We start from the raw sequence: 19,453 nt of genomic DNA on the forward strand, positions 1-19,453 counted from the left end.
CGAGGGTTAGAACGATGCGGTTTTCGATGTTGGTCTCCCACATTACTCGTCCACATTCTAGAATCGACGGCGATTTCGGTATACGGGTGAGGCAAGGCGGCGCAGTCGCCGAAGCCGAGCAACGCCTTCTTTTGTGTTTCTAACTGCGAGGCGAAGCCGAGCGATGTGCCAACGGCTCTACGGTTCTATAAAAAGCGTAAGGCAGGATGGCAACTACTTTAGGGTCTTATGTCTCCACCAACCCCACACTTCATTGCTTTCGGAATGCGCATTCTTCATATTTTGACGTTTATGCGGAGACGCCGAGAGTTAGAACGACGCAGTTTTTTACATATTACTCGTCCACATTTTAGAATCGATGGCAAATTGGGTACGTGTGAGAGGCGAGGCGGCGCGGTCGCAAAACGTAACTTTCTTATTTTCGGCGGTATTTATGAGAAACTCATTCTAGCCGAGACTTAAAATGCGAAGCATGCATTTTTACCAACCTATACGATGAAATTGACTAAAGAAGAGCTGACCAATATGTTGGTTCTTTTTAAGCCGAATCGAATTGTGCCGCTTTTTTACCTTATACAATACGACACGCAAATGTCCGTGTCCGTCGTCGCACCGAATTCGGCGGGTGATACCAAAACGGCGTCGGAAACGAAATCCCGTGATCGGTCGGAGCGAGCGCAGCGAGCTCTATTCCGATCTAGTTAAATATGTTATATATCATAAGGTGTGAACGTAAGTTGTTGTATACGGTAACGTTTTTGCAAAATCGCACATAAATAACCGCAAAAAATTCTTTTCTCTTCTCTTAACTACTACCGCGATGATATATTGACCAAAAAAACTGTACTTATCAAAATTGGATAATTTTCACATATTGTCCAATTACTGTCGTCGAAATTTGGAATGTTATTTCCAATGCAAACCAATACACGCGATTGTTACAGCACGAGGCGCAATCGAGCGATGCAGTTACGAGTCATGAGTGCGCCAATCAGTTTGATAGGATTGTAATGTAGGAGTGCGGAAATGTCGGTTATTATAGATATCTGTAATATTAAAAAAAAAAACATTACAAAAAGTACAGAAGTAGGTACCAATTCTCACTGATCGTGAAAGGAACAATAAATACTTTTCGCTTAATCGACATATTTTTGTTGAACAAGTCGCAATTTTTAAATGAAAACGCTTATAGGTATTCATCGGACTAGAGTTCTTATCTGTATACTTAGTAAAAAAAAAGCTGAAATTGTCAAAAAGGTCATTTGGCGTTCGGTTTGGGTGAGTGGCTGTAATCGGATCGATGTAGATCGTTCGCCGTTGACGTTGAGGTAATTACGGTTGCCTGCTCGTCGACCGTGCGAGGGATCATCACCGGCTCGAGGGGTGGTAAACTTAAAAGAAACGTTACCAAACTGACTACAACTACGGCTAAACCGTTACTTTAAAATTGCCTGGCGATTGATGTGTTCAGCGCTGGGAAGTCTGATGGTGTGAGTGCTCTGGCCCTGTTGATGCTGAATTGTTAATGGAAATTGGTATTGGTCGTTCGTTGTTAGTTCTGCTGGAATATTACCTTGGTACATGGTGTTCGGTATCACTAAAAGTTTCCAATCGATTTTGCAAAATTAGGCGTGCGGACGGATACATACTTAAAGCACGCGATTGGAGGGCCAAACCCGATCCGGAAGCCAGCGATGGCAGATGGTTTGGATGTCCGGACGACGCGTTCTTCGGCTTTCGCTTTCTGGTCTGGATGCCCTCCTTCTTCATGCTGAGCGGACGGTTCACCTTCAAAAAGAAAACGAGTGTTATTTGTTTAAAGATAATTGGGGCAATTGTTGTTTAAACGGAAATTGGATGGGATGGGCTCTATTTGGTTTACTTACGCTGTGCAGCTTGAAATAGAGGCCGCACGCGTTGCAGACGGGTTCGCCCTGGTTGTTTCTTCGCCAGAGGGTGGTCGTTCTTGTACTGCAATTTGCACAACAAACACCAGAACGGCGGTTTCCATTCTGAAATTCAAGCTAATAACATGTTTCATCAAATTCTTTGCTTTATTAGTATAGCTATATAAAAATATTTAGATTTTAGTACTATAACACAATAGAGTTTTTGGTCCTTCGGCCGCCCAATTTTTTGAAACCCTGTATAATTTGACATATGTGAGATAAGTTGACACCTCTGAATTGATACCGTCTGAGATAATTTGCGACATGCCCTACATTTCGTGCCTTTCGTTTTTGAGCTTTTCACTCAACGCCTCTGTTTACTCTTTAATTTGTTGTTGCTTTACGACGCAATTTCATCATATCTTCATCTTTCTCTCTTCTCTATCTCCCTTTCTCTCTATCGTTCCCATTATATTTGTTACATCTTGCTATTTGTTCATTTTCTTTCACTTGGTTTTGGTTTCTTTAAAGCTTCTGCGAACATCTTTTCCGGCTCTTTTATCGACTCGGTTTCTCAGTCCTTTTCCGCCGAACCAATAGTATGCATTTTTAAAGCAAACCTTTTTGTGAGACTTGGGGAATGCCAGAAAAGAGAAAGAGGCGAGAGACGTTTGGTTTTAAATATTCCTGCAGGAAAAAAAAATATGTAGTAGGTCAACTGTAAAATGACACTTTGAACTATTATGAGAGTTGTTGAACTATTCATTCCACAAAATTCTGTGCAGTTTCAAGGAAACGTAATAAACGTAAACACAAACAGCGAGAGCGACGGGTCCGTTAACTTGGCCCCCCCACTGAGAGATTTGATAGTCGTATTATTTTGAAATGAATGCGCCTGTTATGCGCCACCAATAGTAACTCTTGCGCCATTATCGTTTTTTAGAAATCCGAAAAAACCCAGTACGTATTTTGTCCCTTGTAACTAGGTCACCTGATACATTTGGTTATGCGCTCAATTGCGCCATTTGAATTAAAGCTAGCGCCATTACGATTAAGCCGTGACAAATTTTCAAAAAGCGGGGGGTCCAACTTAACGTTTTTAAAAGTTACTCTTTTTTAACATCTTTTCATACGAAATTGTACTCTCAGGTATGCGCTGAAATGCGCCGTAAAAAGATATCTTTGCGCCATTATTGTTTTTTGGTTATCCTTAAATATATTTGGGGGGGGGGGCAAGTGAACGGAATCCCCCATAACGCATTTTGCTACCGGTATTTGTGCCACTTGATACATCTGGTTATGAGCTCAATTGCGCCACTTGAATTAAAGCTAGCGCCATTACGGTTAAGCCATAAAAAATTTTTAAAAAGTGGAGAGTCTAACTTAGCGTTTTCAAAAGTTATTTCCGGAAGTGCGTCCATTTTGAAAATATTTTACATCGATTCGGCGTTCGGAGTAACTCCTAAGTACAAATTTTTAAAAACCTACCTATTTTACTTTCCCAGAATCGTTTAACTAAAGCTCCCAAAAAAACACCCTGTATAGTGTTTCTGAAACACTATAATGGCGCCAAGATTTTTGTTTACGGCACATTTTAGCGCATGATGAAAGGTACGATGTAGTAGAAAAAACATGTTAAAAAACGTAACTTTTGAAAACGTTAAGTTAGCCCCCCCCCACTTTTTAAAAATTTTTTATGGCTTAACCGTAATGGCGCTAGCTTTAATTCAAGTGGCGCAATTGAGCTCATAACCAGATGTATCAAGTGGCACAAATACCGGTAGCAAAATGCGTTATGGGGGATTCCGTTCACTTGGCCCCCCCCCCCAAATATATTTAAGGATAACCAAAAAACAATAATGGCGCAAAGATATCTTTTTACGGCGCATTTCAGCGCATACCTGAGAGTACAATTTCGTATGAAAAGATGTTAAAAAAAAAGTAACTTTTAAAAACGTTAAGTTGGCCCCCCCACTTTTTGAAAATTTGTCACGGCTTAATCGTAATGGCGCTAGCTTTAATTCAAGTGGCGCAATTGAGCGCATAACCAAATGTATCAGGTGACCTAGTTACAAGGGACAAAATACGTACTGGGGGCTACGTTCACTTGGCCCCCCCCAAATGTTTTTTCGGATTTCTAAAAAACGATAATGGTGCAAGGGTTATTATTGGTGGCGCATAACGGGCGCATTCATTTCAAAATAATACGACTATCAAATCTCTCAGTGGGGGGGGGGGGGCAAGTTAACGGACCCGAGAGCGACACAGGATACAGGATCAAATGTTTGTTTTACTCCTAAAAAACATCAAAAAATCTATATAAAAAAACTCAACCGCGGTTACATGAGATCTAGGGCCTAGGGCCGAATTATCCCAGGATGGAGTGCTACTAGCCACTAGGGCACGGATGGGAAAATAAATTTAAAAGAGGGCCACATAAGATAATTACAGCATGTCAGCGGGCCAAAGAGGATTTACTATAAGTAACAACAAAAAATCAGCTTGTCCTGAGTATGATAAAGGCAATTCTGACTGTTCGTTAATTATAGCGTCGAAATTTGGCTCCAAATTAGTGGAAGAAATTTGCAAAACGCTCAGTCATCATCATTAATTTGTTTTTAGAATATAGATGTGCGTATTATGCATATTTCCCCATCCTTGACCTAGGGGAATCCTCGGCGATTTTTCATGTGACCAATTAAAGAACATTAACCATTATCATAAGTTACATAATTTATTCTATTTCGCAACCGTGAATGAATTTAATGTGGATAGTCTTTCAAACATGATCTTACCACCGACGTTTGTAGCAGGTTTCCACGATGAAGCCGCGGTACGACGGATGAAATACAATCGGTTTGGCGCAACCGGTTTGTTGGTTTCGCATCTTTCAATTGGAACGAGTGGATTTTGCCCACAATACGGGTGACTAAATATAATCTTGACGTCGCAAAGTAACTTAACTGATCTCGTTAGCGATTATTCGATCGACCAATGCAAGGAAGCTTTACATAGGGCGATTAAATCTGGAGTCAATTTCATTGACACGGCACCTTTGTACGGTCACGGGGTCTCTGAGGAAGTTTTAGGGAAGGTGAGCAAATGCCGGGGTTTCTCCGTGAAATTTACGTGTAATTTGCAAATAGTGTTTGGAAGGGATCCCTCGACAAGCCTACTATCTTTCAACCAAGGTTGGGCGGTATCATCCGAAACTGATGTTTGATTTTTCCGCCGGTAAAACTAGAGAGAGCATCGAACTTAGCTTGAAAAAGTTGGGAGTCGAGTACATCGATTTATTGCAGGTAAATCTACGTTACTTTTATCGTTAGAGCTTTTCAACAGTTTGTAGGTGCACGACATTGAGTATGATAAGTCGTTGAGTACCGTTCTTCAGGAGACTCTACCGGTTCTGGACGAGGCACGTAGGACTGGTAAAGCTAAATTTATCGGTGTTACCGGATACTCAGTGTTCACCTTGGCCGAGTGCATTGAGAAGAGCCGTGTTAAAATTGATACAGTTCTGAGCTACTGCCGTTTGTCGCTTATCGATACCACCCTTCAACAGTATTTGCCCGATTTTAAAGCGAGGGATTTAGGTGTTATTAACGCGGCAGGGCTTTGCTTGGGGCTCCTGACTGATGAAGGTCCACAACCTTGGCATCCGGCACCGCAATTTATTAAAGATATTTGCGTTGAAGCCAATGAATACTGTAAGGTTAGTGTCCTGAAGTTAGGCGGTTGGCAATACTTTAGAGTAAGATTTATTTCTTGAACTATGAGTATATTGGAGCAAAAATGCAGAAAATCATAGACCTAAAAGCAACAGAGATTGAGATGTACAGTCAACGTCCTGTGTTCCACTATGTGTATAGTTCAATGCATATAAAAAAAGGGATTCAAATGTGCCCTACTCAAAGTCAACATTTTTATAGGCTAATAACGTTAGCCTAGCAAGATTAGCTACACACTACTGTTACCAGCAGTCAGGTCCGGACACCACTTTAATCGGCATGAACCATGTGGACTTGGTATGTGCCAATTTGGATGTTTTGTACAATGGTATAGACTCTCATGAGCAGCAGGTGCTGACTGATGTACAAATGAGGTAAGTAGTAAACTCATTTATGCAAAAGCCACTGACTGACTGTCTTTTTTAGATTTTTTTCAAAATTGAAGATAGGAAATTGGGAGCAAGAAAATAACAAATTTAAAGAGACTTTGCCATAGAGCCACTGCAGAGAAGTACTTCGATATTTTTGTAGTATACTGTAGTTCTCTTATATAAAATGAATTGTAAATCAAGTACATTCAGTGTAGATTAAAATTCTAGAGCACATTATAAAGCATCTTAAAAAAAAGTATTAAAAACACGGCTGTTTACTTTTAGCCATGAAACTGTTGAATGTTTTTTCTAGTATTGTTTATTATAGTTTCCTAATATTATAAAAATATTTTCTTAAGTTTGAGCACATCTAATAATGCTTGCAAAATTAGCACAGATATATACAAAGGTACTACCACATTTGCGTTACACTAGTATAATGTAGGTATAGTGCGATGAAGCAGTCTTGCATTCTGCCATTTAACTAATGAATTAGTTAATTATTAATTATTCCAGTATTAATTTTTATTTAAATTTTGTATATAGCATGTTGGTATTGCTGCTGGGGAGCAGCCACCTTAGTCATTTTTTCATTTTCAATTATGAAGGCAACCTCAACACAGCTCTCCACTCAAAATCGGAATTTTGGACACCCCCGGTTTAGGGAAAAGGCCATACCCAAAAAGTCAGGAAAAAAAAGTACATTTTGGGACTTTGGCTCGGTTTGGTCATTGGGAAAAATGGACCGGTAGTTTTTCGGTGGAGGAAATCAAGGAAACGCGAAAATGCTTTTTACCTAAGACATGGACGCAAAAGCAAAGGAAGCCTATCCCCTTTTTTCTCCCCCAAGAAAGTTTTACAGAACCCAAACCCTTGTTTTTATTACCTCGTGTCCGTCTTTAAGTATGGAGTTACATTTCAAATTAGCTGCATATTAATATTGATTCTTTGGTTTCGTTTTCTTAAATAAATCCTAGAAAACCAAACGACTATACAATATACAGCGGGAGTCAACCTTCTGTATAGGCAGCCGATAGTGCCCAAAATGGTTGAGACTAGAAAAACATACGTTTTGTGAAACATTGTTAGGCATACAAGGTGTTCCGTAATGTCTTGGTTTTATGTAAAAAATGACATTTGTCGTTTTTGAATTTAAAAGAGAAGGTGTGCCGCTAAGTTAGTGTCCTGCACAATGGTCACAAAATCACCAAGGACCTTAATTGGCCATTCATGAATCTGAAACTTTAGATATTTTATAATTTTGTTTGAAAAAAATTTTGGAGCTATCGACCGCCTAGGATCACCCTGTATAATAAAATTCATACCTACATGCCAAGCATGGCAACAAAAAAAACCGTTACAAAGTGGAACTCGAAGGGATCCGTACTTACTTTTTTGAGTGGAAAATTTAGAGTCGGATGCCGCTACCCAAAAAAGGGGTAATTACAAATCCAAAAATTAAAAAAAAATTCGACTGGAAAAATCTAGGCAGAGCTATTCTTCCATGTATTAAATTAAGGAAGAAATGCAATTTTAAGGCTTGCAGGATATTATTTTTTTTTAAGCAAAAATTGTTTATTTTAGTCCCCCTACCACCCAATTATTTACATACACCCTGTATACGTTGCAGAAACATGCACAACACAAAGATAAATCCGCCTTTGTCTTCTTGCGTTCACGGTTTGTGTCTTCATTCCATGAATATGGATTTTTCACAGAATGTGTCACAATGACATTTTTCTTCAATTCTTCGAGTACTGATTTTTTGAGTTTTTGGAAATCTTCTGTAGCCTCCTCGAATTTTAGGGATCTTTAATTGCTTCGGATTCTCTCCATTTTTCTGTTCTACAGATTCTTCAATTCCTTAGATTCTCTGGGTTCCTTGGATTTAGGTTCCGTAGGGTCTTTATTCTTCAGATTCTTAGATGTTTTAGATTCAAGAGATTTTTAGAACTGTTCGGATGTTAGAGTTCCTCTGATTCTTGGGAACTTTCAATCCTTTGTATCCTTCGATTCCTTTCAATTTTTTCTGATCTATTACATCCTTTGAATTTGTTTGTTATTTTGATTTGTTTATAGTTGTCAGAATCTTATATGTACCCAATTCCTATTTCTTCACATGTTTTGGATGCTTTGCGGTTTTTTATCCTTCAGTATCTTTAGGATACCTACATCCGTTTCTAGAATTTTTTTCAATTTTTCAGATTCTTTAAATTTTAATAGTGTCGTGCCAAAAAACCTCCCTTTATTACCAAAAATCGACTGCACCAAAATTTCTCGGGAAAAAACTTTTTCTTATTAATTTTGGTGCGTAGAATCCAAAACGATTCGTACTTTTTCGATTAGACGTCTCAATCAAAAGTGATGGGCAAAAAACCAATTTCGACAAAAAATTCAAAGGGCTGTAACTTTTGATCTAGTAGCCCGATCTTGGAACTGTTTGAAATTATGGATTCTACAGGCCACATTCTATAAGAAAATATTTTTTTCCGGTCGATCTGAGACAATTTTTTTGTTCGAGCCAAAAAAAATTATGGATTCTACAGGCCACATTCTATAAGAAAATATTTTTTTCCGGTCGATCTGAGACAATTTTTTGTTCGAGCCAAAAAAAACGCAGTGTATTATAACCTTCCTTTTTTACCAAAAATCGACTGCACCAAAATTTCTCGGGAAAAAACTTTTTCTTATTAATCTGGGTGCGTAGAATCCAAAACGATTCGTACTTTTTCGATTAGACGTCTCAATCAAAGGTTATGGGCAAAAAACCAATTTCGACAAAAAATTTAAAGGGCTGTAACTTTTGATCTAGTAGTCCGATCTTGGAACTGTTTGGAATTATGGATTCTACAGGCCACATTCGATAAGAAAATATTTTTTTCCGGTCGATCTGAGACAATTTTTTGTTCGAGCCAAAAAAACGCACTGTATAACCTTCCTTTTTTACCAAAAATCGACTGCACCAAAATTTCTCGGGAAAAAACTTTTTCTTATTAATTTGGGTGCGTAGAATCCAAAACGATCCGTACTTTTTCGATTAGACGTCTCAATCAAAAGTTATGGGCAAAAAACCAAGCTTCAATTTCCTCAAAACCTCAGAATTCCTCAAAACCTTCCCCATGGATCCATGAGGAATTGAGTCCCTTATTTCCTTTATAGTTCTTCACCCCCATTTAGAGCATGGATCAACCACAACCACGAGTTTTTTCGGTTCACTCCATTATACAATACGGAACCGTAATTATTTTCTATGACATATTTGAACACAGGTGCCCCCCCCCCCCCCCATAAAAGAAATAAAGTTTACAATTACCCCCAACTCTTTATTAAGTCATCAGGATTTCATAAAAATATTTAAAACTAAATATATCGCCTTGTAGCACTTTAAAAAACTCACCCTGTATACACCCACTTTTTGGTTACATCATTACTTTCACTATTTTCAGATTGCACCATCTTTTGCTTCAGTTTCTTTCACTTTTTAGCCTTTGCAAGTTTTTCCCGCGATCGTCATCTTCCATTTCTTGGGGCGCCAATAACATAGAAGATCTTCAAAGCAAATCTTCAGAATCAGTAGCGTCTCGATGAGTTCTTCCAATCCACCTACTGTCACAACCGCTTTTGCTTCTTCAATTTTGTTCCTCGAAAACGAAAGGCGCACAAAATTTAGCAATTGGCGCAAAAAGTCACACAAAACAGCCATTTCGGGTGTTAAAAAATGTTCAGTTTGGACCACCTTTCCGTTTCTATTCTACTCCCATTATTCTAGGAAGAGGGAGAGACCTTTTTTATGACATTTTCAGACTCACTCAAAATTTAACGGAACGAGCGCAAAAATGGGAGCCATTTTGTTTTTTTATCTAAAATTTACTCGTACTATGGAATTCAGAGTAGGTATAATTCTTTAAAGGGCGCAAACGAGTTCTATTGAGCCTCTTGAGAGGGTGGGGGGGGGATATTCTAAAGTAAAGAATATTCGTAAATTGTGGTAGGAAAATCAGGGTTTTTCCTTTAGTAATTGAAGCTAGCCCCCCCCCCCCCCCCGGCGTCTATGGATTTGAACAATTCTGGGCCGCAATAGTTGGAAATTTTGACAAACATTTCCAACTAAACTTACCGTAGTAGGTTTTTTGGTTGTACGTACAGGAGGTCGGTTGACTCCGTTGATTCGGTTGTACAGTCCGCACGCGTTGCACAGGTAGTGTCCGGTGCCGTCTCGGCGCCAAAGCGGCGTGATGCTCGCCCCGCAGTTGACGCACTCCTTCACCTCGATCTCCGGTATGTGTCCCTCGTACGCCTCGTCCAGCTGCGACCACGAGTTCGGGCCGGTCGCGCCCGAGAAGTTCTGATACGCGATACCCTCGGCGGCCTGATGGTGGCTCGTCGAGGGGTACGCGTTGAATTCGGACGTCGAGATGGTGGCGGTCGACGCCCAGTTGGAGTTCGCCGGTACCGTGTACTGGTAGCTGTTGCCGCCGTGGCCGATCAGCGTGACTTGGCCGCCGTTCGCGGAACCGGCTTGAGTATTTTGTATTTCGTAGGAACCCTGGAAGAGTACGATATGGACGGTTTACCGGCAAAGGAAATACTCACTTGAAATATCCGCGAGGAGGCCAGGTTGGGGTCGCTTTTGTACAGGACAGGCGTCGGGGGGCTTTCGTCGCTTCCCCTCGTTATCGCGAAATTTTGGAATTGCTGGAACTGCGGTTGTTGGCTCGTCGGCTGTTGCGAGATAAATTGAGCGTTTTCGTTGGCGAAGTGGGCGCCTGGGGGGTATTGCGAATTCGGGACCGTATCGAGATCGGTGTATTCCACCCTCACTTTCCTTTCTTCTTGTTGCTCGACATACTGGCCGTTCTCCAGCTGGAGGTGGGGAGCGACCTGTACCGTGGCAGTATACTGGCCATCCTGACCGTGGACTTGGTACTCTTGGCTTGTCACGGGGTACTGCTCGCTCTGTCCTTGGAAATGTCCCACTTCCAGCTGACCTTCGAATTGCTGCGGACTGTTCGTGGCCCCCATCGGCTTGGGGGTGGAAGATTTCGCGCCGTCTTCTTCCGCGGTTTGCTGGTGTTTCACTTCTTCGATGTTTTCCTCAATTGTGCCCGCGGTCGTGATGACCTGTCGACGTATGATCACCGAGGACATGTTGTGCTCACTGACCGGCGAATTTCTCTCACGCTTAACTTGCACTTCGGACTTTACCTTTCTGAAAGCCGGATGGTGCTCCTCCATATTCTGAACATAAACTAGTTTTTAAACTGAGACAATTCCTATGAAATATAACTAAAGCAATGACCGAGAAAAAGGGAAATAATTGTTTAACGTTCAAATATGTTCTTATTTTACGGGATCTTCCATCCTTATTTCCGTAGGTAAACGAGAAAAGGAAGAAGGGAGTAGGTAGATATGTGTTTCATGCGTTTCCTGTATTTGTTCAAGAAGTACGTTTTAAGAAATCCCAGTTTGTCAGTTCCATACTGGGCGTAGAGCAATTGTGTAAACGCTCAAACAGGGACAAGTGCGAGTGTAACAATCGGTAGGTGTCACAGACGCATCAATTTCCGCCGTTATGTGTATCATTTCGTAAGTAAAAGTTAAACTTTTACTCATCGAAGGTAGTGAAGTTTTGCCAAAACAAATTTGCTTTAAAGGCAAATTCGACCTACGTGTTAATAAGGATTAAGGAATGAGAAATCAACACGGGAAAAAATGCCAAAAAAGGTACCTACTCACGATCTAATAACATTGTCGCAGCTTCCACATAAAATTCAAAGGATAGCTCCAATTTTTAGCGAGTGCTCACAATTGTAATATTCAAAAAGGCGAAAAGAAAGCGAAAAGAAATTTGATTCGGGTCAAAAAAGGACCAATATCTACATAAGCTTTTGCTTAGTACATCTCATCGGAATATTTCTTTTTTTTAATGTACATTCACAAGAGTATCGAAAACAATTTGGAGGAGAGTGTAAGACCGGGGGGACTGGGGGGTATGGAATACCCCCCAGGTAAGCTTAATGGCGATTGGCGAGGGGGATTCACAGAATATTTATTTCCTAGAATTTGTACTGAGGGGTATTCAATAGTATACCCCCCCAGACCCCCGGTCTTACACTCTCGCCCAAATAGTTTCGCCACTCTTATGAATGTATACTGGGGAGTATTAGACCCCCCGCTCGTAAACTCTCCCCCAAATTGTTACGCTTTCGGCACTCTTGACTGTATACTGGGGAGTACTCCATACCTCCCCAGACCCCCGGTCTTACACCCGTCCCCAATTTATTGTAGAGCATTCAGAACTCTTAATGGCAATTGGTGAGAGGGATTTACAGAATATTTCTTTCCAAGAATGTATACTGGGAGGTATTCCATACCCCCCAGACTTCCTGGTCTTACACTCTCCCCCAAATTGTGACGTCTTCTGCACTCTTGTGATCATTTTTCAATGAGAGTCATCAAATTTTTAAACAGCAACAGAGAATTAGAGAGATATGGAATACTTCTCAGGCAAAAAAAGTTCCATAGTCCTCTTAAAAAATGATCACGAGTACTGAAGGCGTCACATTGTAAGAGCGAAAGAGAGGGATTTAACGCCGGGTGGGGGGGGGGCTGGAATACCTCCTAGGTAAGTACACTCCATGAAGCAATTAGGGAGATATTAAATACATTTCAAGCAAAGCAAGTTCGATAGTCCTCTTGAAAAATGGTCACGAGTACCGAAGACTTAACACATTAGGGGGAGATTCTAACACCGGGGGGTCTGGGGGGTATGAAATACCCCCCCCCCCCCCCAAGTAAGTAAAATCCAGGAAGGTAGATCATTCGGAACTCTTAATGGCATATGGCGAGAGCGATTCTCAGAATATTTCTTCCCTAGAATATATACTGGGAGGTATTCCATACCCCCCCTCCTCCCCCAGACTAACCGGTCTAACACTCTCCCATCATCAAATTTTTATTATTTTTTAAACGTTTTTGGAAACAAAATAGCAACCGGGAATGAAGGAGATATGGAACACCTTTCAGGCAAAGAGAGTTCGATAGTCCTCTTGAAAAATGGGAAAAATGGTCACGAGTACTGAAGACTTAACATATTAAGGAGGGATTCTAACACCGGGATGTCTGGGGGGTATGAAATAACCCCCCCCCTTCCCCTCAAGTTAGTAAAATCCAGGAAGGGAGAGAATTCGGAACTCTTAATGGCAATTGGCCAGGGAGATTCACAGAATAATTCTTTCCTAGAATGTATACTGGACCCCCCGGTCTTACACTCTCCCGCTCCCCCAAGTTGTTACGCCTCGGCGCTTTTGTGAATGTATAACGGGGGGGTTTTTCATACCCCCCACACCCCCTCGGCCTTACAGTCACCCCCAAATTGTTACGCTTATGGCGGACAAGCGAAAGAAAGAGAGCAAGGAAATCGAGGAGAACACATAGAAAATGTGAAGGACTTGAAAGAATCGGAAAAACTCGAAGATTCGATAAATGGAGCCGAAGAAACTAAAGATGTCGAAGAAACCTCGACCGAAGATATCAAAGGAGGTGAGGGTATGAGCGTAAGAAAGCGAAACTCAAAACTAAAAACTCAAAAACTAATAATGATATTGTCATGTAACGAATATTCTAGAAATCTAGAGCGACATCGGGGCGCCACCAGATCGCCATCAAGTCGGTAAAGGATCAGTCACCGACGATAAGGAATGAAGGCGGATGTAACGCTTTCTTTCCCGGAAATATAGTGTTTGTTCAAGAACTCTTTAGCTAGACTGATTCTGTTTGTGGTATTGAAAGTTTCACAAAAAAGAAGCATAAGGTCGCGCGAAGTCTCTATCATTAAAAACAGCTAAAATACACTACAGTTTCAACCAAAATAGGACACATGGTATACATACAATTTTACGTAAAATCTAAAAATGAAATGATATATAGGGTGTTCCATTTAAAATAAGGAAGTTTGAAAGTTGAAATTTAAAGATCATAATCTTAAACGAGAACACAAAAAAACAGTTCATCTCGTAATTCTAAAGCGAGACCCCAGGTTTCAAGATTAGAAGACCTTAGTAGCTTTAAATTTACACTTGAAATCCTTCATTTTAAATTTGGAGCTTCAAGATCGTACAAAATTAATTTTAAGTAAGGAAATGTGAACTTTAAAAGAGAACACAACAATATTTCATCTCACAAATCTGAAGCGAAAATCCAGATTTGAAGATTAGAAGGCCTTAGTAACTTTAAATTTAAGCTTGAAATCTTTAATTTTAAAATTTGGACTTTCAAGAACGTACAAAAGTGACTACAAGTAATGAAATTTGAAAGTTGAAATTTTAAGATCATAATCTTAAAAGAGAACACACAAAAATAGTTCATTTCACAATTCTAAAGCGAGTTTGAAGATTAAAAGACCTTAGTACCTTTAAGTTTAAGCTTGAAATTTTAAAATTTAAACATTCAAGATCGTACAAAAAATGATTTCAAGCAATGGAATTTGAAATTTGAAATTTTAAAGATCATAATGTTAAAAGAGAACACAAAAAATTAGTTCATTTCACAATTCCTAAATCGAGTTTGAAGATTAGAAGACCTTAGTATTTAAATTTAGGCTTGAAATCTTTAATTTTAAAATTTGGACTTTCAAGATCGTACAAAAGTGATTTCAAGCAATGAAATTTGAAAGTTGAAATTTAAAGATCATAATTTTAAAAGAGAGCACAAAAAAATAGTTCATTTCACAATTCTAAAGCGAGTTTGAAGATTAGAAGACGTTAGTAGCTTTAAATTTAAGCTTGAAATCTTTAATTTTAAAATTTGAAGTTTCAAGATCGTACAAAAGTGATTTCAAGTAATGAAATTTGAAAGTTGAAATGTGATGATCATAATTTTAAGAAAAAACAGAAAAAAATAGTTCATCTCGCAATTTTAAAGCGAGACTCCTGGTTTGAAGATTAGAAGACCTTAATAGCTTTAAATTTACAAATTACACTTGAAATTCTTAAATTTAAAATTTGGAGCTTCAAGATTGTACAAAATTGATTTCAAGTAAGGAAATTTGAAGATCATGACCTTAAAAGAGAACACACAAAAATAGTTCATCTCGCAATTCTGAAGCGAAACTCTAAATTTGAAGATTAGACGACCTTAGTAGCTTTAAATTTACAAATTACACTTGAAATTCTTCAATTTAAAATTTGGAGCTTCAAGATTGTACAAAATTGATTTCAAATAAGGAAATTTGAAGATCATGACCTTAAAAGAGAACACACAAAATAGTTCATCTCGCAATTCTGAAGCGAAACTCTAAATTTGAAGATTAGAAGACCTTAATAGCTTTAAATTTAAGCTTGAAATCTTTAATTTTAAAATTTGGACTTTCAAGATCGTACAAAAAAATGATTTCAATCATCAATGAAATTGGAAATTTGAGTCGAAATCTTAAAAGAGAACACAAAAAAATAGTTCATCTCGCAATTCTAAAGCGAGACTCCTGGTTTGAAAATTAGAAGACCTTAGTAGCTTTAAATTTACCCTTGAAATTCTTAACTTTAAAATTTGGAACGGTTTTTTGGGATTCTGAAGAAACTGTTAATTGAATACATTAAAAAGGACTATTTAAAACCTCTTACAATTGCTTATCGAAAGAAAAGACTCTATAATTTTCCCGACACGACAATTGCAGATCGCCCTATACTCTCCGAGACCAAAGATTTGATTCTGAAGATGACCTACCAGTTGCTGGACTATTTTCAAGAAACCAAAAAAGTGTATGTCTACAGTATTAATGAAGGAGATTAGGTGGAATTTTTAAACAAAAATCTCCACTTTTCAACTGAAGTGTTTGTCATTTTAATTAAACAAACAGAACAAACGAAAACCTGAACTCTAGACGTACTTTTGGTACAGCCTTTATCTCGTTTTTTGAACGGAAAAAACATGTTTTGAAACAAAAGAAAATCAATCTTGTTAATAACCTTTACCATTATTATTATATTAACTCTTATCTTTAAGTAAGTACTTGTAACTTAATCGTTTCTATACCGTTCAGATTTACCATTTTATAAATAAAGGAAGCCGAGGTTTTTCGCAAAGGTATCTAAACGAAAAAAATGGCGCAATTTCGAAAAAAAAATTTAAAATCGTGCGGGGTACTTACGAACATTGCGTTGATTTAATTTAGTAGAATACTTCTGTTTGTTAACTGATAAGGACATCTCACCTTAGAGACGTCTAGAATAAAACTGATAATAAACATGTACGTTACCTTATGTACATAAGTACGTTTATTTGGGCGAAGGTAGAAATATAGGTAGTTTATGATTCACGTGATCAAGGTGCGGCATCGCCATCTTGTTGACATAACTGCTTTCTTATAATGGCGCATTTTAACCCTTATTATTAAAATGGGCGCGCTCGTAAGAGATTACCGAGGGGATTCCTTTTTAAATATTTTGAAGATTATCACGCCGCACTATCTCGCCGGTAGTACAATTTTATACCGTCGTCCTTAACCTTATATACATTTTCTATAAAGATATTATATCTGCGGTATAATAAACTACAGTATCTTGTCAACACTATTATCTTCCTACTATTTTTTTGGAGGGTAGATTTTAGATTGTTATCAGGACGTTGCCCTGCGGGGTTTGGGCGGAAGCCAAAAGGGATTTTGGGACGAAATCTGCGGTGCACACTAGATATCAGAATATAATCTAAATGATATTATTGTTGTCTGTTTAACTATACGTTTATATCTGCTTAGGTAACTTATATAGCAACGTAATCATAAATGATATGTTAACAGTTAAAAAGCAGCAAGTGGGATAACACAGTATCTAAACTGAACTTGATGAGTGATGAAACGGCGGCCGAAACATGCAAAAAACCATAGCGAGAAAACTTACCTCCAAAAAAAAAGTGACGGTGCCTGTAGGTAATAAAACTGTAGGAACAACTGCCGCGTATGCCCAGGTATGAACGTGGCAAAATGATTATCTGATGCGCCAAAGGGTGTGGTGCTATTTGCTTAATTGTGACGTAAGTGATTGATTAGTGCGCCATTTTGTAAATCGCGTTCCCTGAAATTTTGGTTCGCGAGCAAAAATTTGGGAGGTACAGGTGCGAGAAGATAAAAACGGGTATCTCGGCCAGATTAGATTAAACTCGTCTTAGAAAACGTGCCGGTTATAGTGAGAAAAAACTGAAGGTGTACTTACGAGTTGGATCTTTCTTTTTTTTTTTGAAATGGAAGCGTCGAAATTGAGAAATGAACTAAGTTACACACGACCTCAAATGTACGCTATTTTCAGTGGAAAAATACGTATATTTCCCTATTGTAAATATACATAAAAGTGAAAATCGCAGCGCGGTACATCTCCCCTCCATTATTTGATAAGAGATATGATATATGAGTGTTTGGATATCTACGAATCATTTAAGGGCGAGCTTTTTTTAATTCAATTTTTTAAATTATTTATGCTGGCGAATTCCATAATTTCGCCGAGACCCATTTCCAAAAAGTGCAGAATCTGTTTATGGTTTATTTGCTTTCAGGTTGTGCGATCCACTGACAAATCCTTAGACGTTGTTTGCCTTTCACCATTCGAAGTGGTGAGGCCCGCAAAGGTTTTTTTAAAAAATATTTTTTGAAATTTAAACGAGCCAGCCAATGCCAAACAGTTTTATTTATTTAAGAAACTCATTAACGAATCCAAAATTGTTAACTTGTGAGATATACAGGGTCAAAAAGTAAAAAAGACAATTGTATGGTACAGTCATTTTTTCAAAAAAGTCATAACTATCTAGATTTAAGATGAAAAATTCCGTTGCAAACTTGTCAACGCATTCTCCAACAATATTAAATAGTGCGACCACCGTTTTCCCGTATAATTTTGCGAAACAGTACCGATTTTCGTAATAATTTGGATTTAGGTTGTACTTACCCCCATCGTAGGGTTGAAAAATGTTTCCTTGAACAGAGTATGAATAGATTAGCCAATTCTAAGCAATTTTGTTCAATACAGTCATGAAAATCAATGCTTTTTGGCTTATTCACGAGAGAAAGTGTCAATTTTTCAAGCCAGAAGCACAATTTTTTTGCGATTAGCCCAAAATAACGAACGAATAGCTTGTTGGAGGTTCGTTTTTCTTCACCAAACGCTAAAATAGAAAGTTTCAACATGAAATAACCATAAAACAATACATTTTTGATTAAAACTATAGGTACCTAATAGACCTTTTTTCAAAGCGCTTGAAAAATTTTTTTTCTTTTTTATTAAAACATTAAAACTAAACGAGACATTACGAAAATAATTTCGATTCCTATTGAAAAAAACCTTTACCTTTCACTATATTGTTCGTAAATAGAAACTTGTTGAAACCCTTTGACGTTAGGCCCTTTAAAATGTAAGGGCCGAAAGAACATTTAATTTTTATAAGCTTATACAGCTGTAGGAAAACTCACAAAATGGAGTCATAGGTAAAAAACCCAACACATATTTTTGCAGATATCATCAGAACGCGTATATAAGAGCATAAAATAAGTTATATTTTAGGCCCAGCAAACTAACCCCTTCACAAGGGGGGATTTTTATAAGAAGTAAAACATAAATTATAAAAAAATTAAAAAAAGTAAAATAATCCTCATTAATTAATTACATTTTTCAAAATATTTTACTTTCCGACTACATAAAAAAAATGCAGGGGCGGACTGGCCCGAGGGGGCGGGTGGCGATTGCCATAATGGCCCGTTGGAAATGTATAAGTATGTGCTGTATTTAGTTTCTTGCACTATTAATAAGTTATTAACACGTTTCTCTAATTGGGGTTGATGTTAGGTTGTTAAAAAATTAAAAAATTCTGTTTTAATTGAAGTGTTTTACAATGAATTTATCATTTTTTGTCGTAGCATGAAAGTGATGAAATACAATGATAGGCGACGCGCCTCGTTTGGATTGTATATTTTGTTACTTTTAATTATCAGCTGCAATTTAAAAAAAAACCTGTATTGTAATTGATTTCCGAAAAAGGAGTACTTTAAAATGAAGCAAAAAATGTTTTTGTGGTGCACCGCAGAGCTACCCCCCCGCCACCATCATTACTACACTAATACTTTAATGGCCCGTAACCTACGCAATTCCACCTGGCCCGCCCCTGACTAGAAACCAATTTCGAAAGAAAATTCAAAGGGCTGTAACTTTTGAACTAGAAGCCCAATCTTGGAACTGTTTGAAATTATGGATTCTACAGCCCACATTCTATAAGAAAATTCTTTCCGGGTCGATGTGAGACAATTTTTTTTTCCGGGCTCAAAAAAAGGCACCTTCCTTTTTTACCAAAAATTGACTGCACCAAAATTTCTCGGGAAAACACCTTTTCTTATTAATTTTGGTGCGTAGAATCTAAAACAATTCGTACTTTTTCGATCGGACTTCTCAATCAAAAGTTATGGACTAGAAACCAATTTCGAAAG

General features: G+C 38.3%; 2 protein-coding genes across 9 annotated transcripts; one reads left to right on the top strand and one right to left on the bottom strand.

Moving 5' to 3' along the window:
- Nucleotides 1-1,033: 1,033 nt before the first annotated feature.
- Nucleotides 1,034-18,096, bottom strand: LOC116171586 (GATA-binding factor 5-B-like). 8 transcript variants are annotated; one of them, XM_031488519.1, is made up of 8 exons: nt 16,139-16,242; nt 10,585-11,229; nt 10,109-10,537; nt 1,887-2,024; nt 1,650-1,788; nt 1,574-1,597; nt 1,441-1,514; nt 1,255-1,391 (listed from the first exon to the last, which is right to left on the bottom strand). In XM_031488519.1, the coding sequence occupies exons 1-7, from the start codon at nt 16,142-16,144 to the stop codon at nt 1,468-1,470; spliced, it is 1,428 nt and encodes a 475-aa protein (XP_031344379.1). In that variant the 5' UTR covers nt 16,145-16,242; the 3' UTR covers nt 1,255-1,391; nt 1,441-1,467. The 8 variants fall into 8 exon arrangements, with proteins under 8 accessions (XP_031344372.1, XP_031344374.1, XP_031344373.1 ...); XM_031488512.1 differs by lacking the exon at nt 16,139-16,242 and adding an exon at nt 17,925-18,096 and having other exon boundaries at nt 1,034-1,391; nt 1,441-1,597; XM_031488514.1 differs by lacking the exon at nt 16,139-16,242 and adding an exon at nt 17,199-17,309 and having other exon boundaries at nt 1,034-1,391; nt 1,441-1,597.
- Nucleotides 4,647-6,248, top strand: LOC116171587 (L-galactose dehydrogenase-like). Its single transcript, XM_031488520.1, has 6 exons — nt 4,647-4,814; nt 4,866-4,983; nt 5,036-5,191; nt 5,239-5,604; nt 5,822-5,994; nt 6,047-6,248. The coding sequence occupies exons 1-6, from the start codon at nt 4,675-4,677 to the stop codon at nt 6,114-6,116; spliced, it is 1,023 nt and encodes a 340-aa protein (XP_031344380.1). The 5' UTR covers nt 4,647-4,674; the 3' UTR covers nt 6,117-6,248.
- Nucleotides 18,097-19,453: the final 1,357 nt, after the last annotated feature.

Source organism: Photinus pyralis, unplaced genomic scaffold (assembly GCF_008802855.1).
Source record: "Photinus pyralis isolate 1611_PpyrPB1 unplaced genomic scaffold, Ppyr1.3 Ppyr1.4_LG5, whole genome shotgun sequence".
NCBI lineage: Eukaryota > Metazoa > Arthropoda > Insecta > Coleoptera > Lampyridae > Photinus > Photinus pyralis.

Excerpts from the sequence above, each read along its gene's own strand:
- LOC116171587 (XM_031488520.1), top strand. The coding sequence starts at position 4,675 with ATGATCTTACCACCGACGTTTGTAGCAGGTTTCCACGATGAAGCCGCG. Across the intron at positions 4,984-5,035 it reads CTGAGGAAGTTTTAGGGAAG|TGTTTGGAAGGGATCCCTCG; the intron begins GTGAGCAAATGC and ends ATTTGCAAATAG. Across the intron at positions 5,605-5,821 it reads AAGCCAATGAATACTGTAAG|GCTAATAACGTTAGCCTAGC; the intron begins GTTAGTGTCCTG and ends ACATTTTTATAG.
- LOC116171586 (XM_031488512.1), bottom strand. Across the intron at positions 2,025-10,108 it reads CAACCAAAAAACCTACTACG|CTTGAATTTCAGAATGGAAA; the intron begins GTAAGTTTAGTT and ends ACATGTTATTAG. Across the intron at positions 1,789-1,886 it reads TCTATTTCAAGCTGCACAGC|GTGAACCGTCCGCTCAGCAT; the intron begins GTAAGTAAACCA and ends TTCTTTTTGAAG.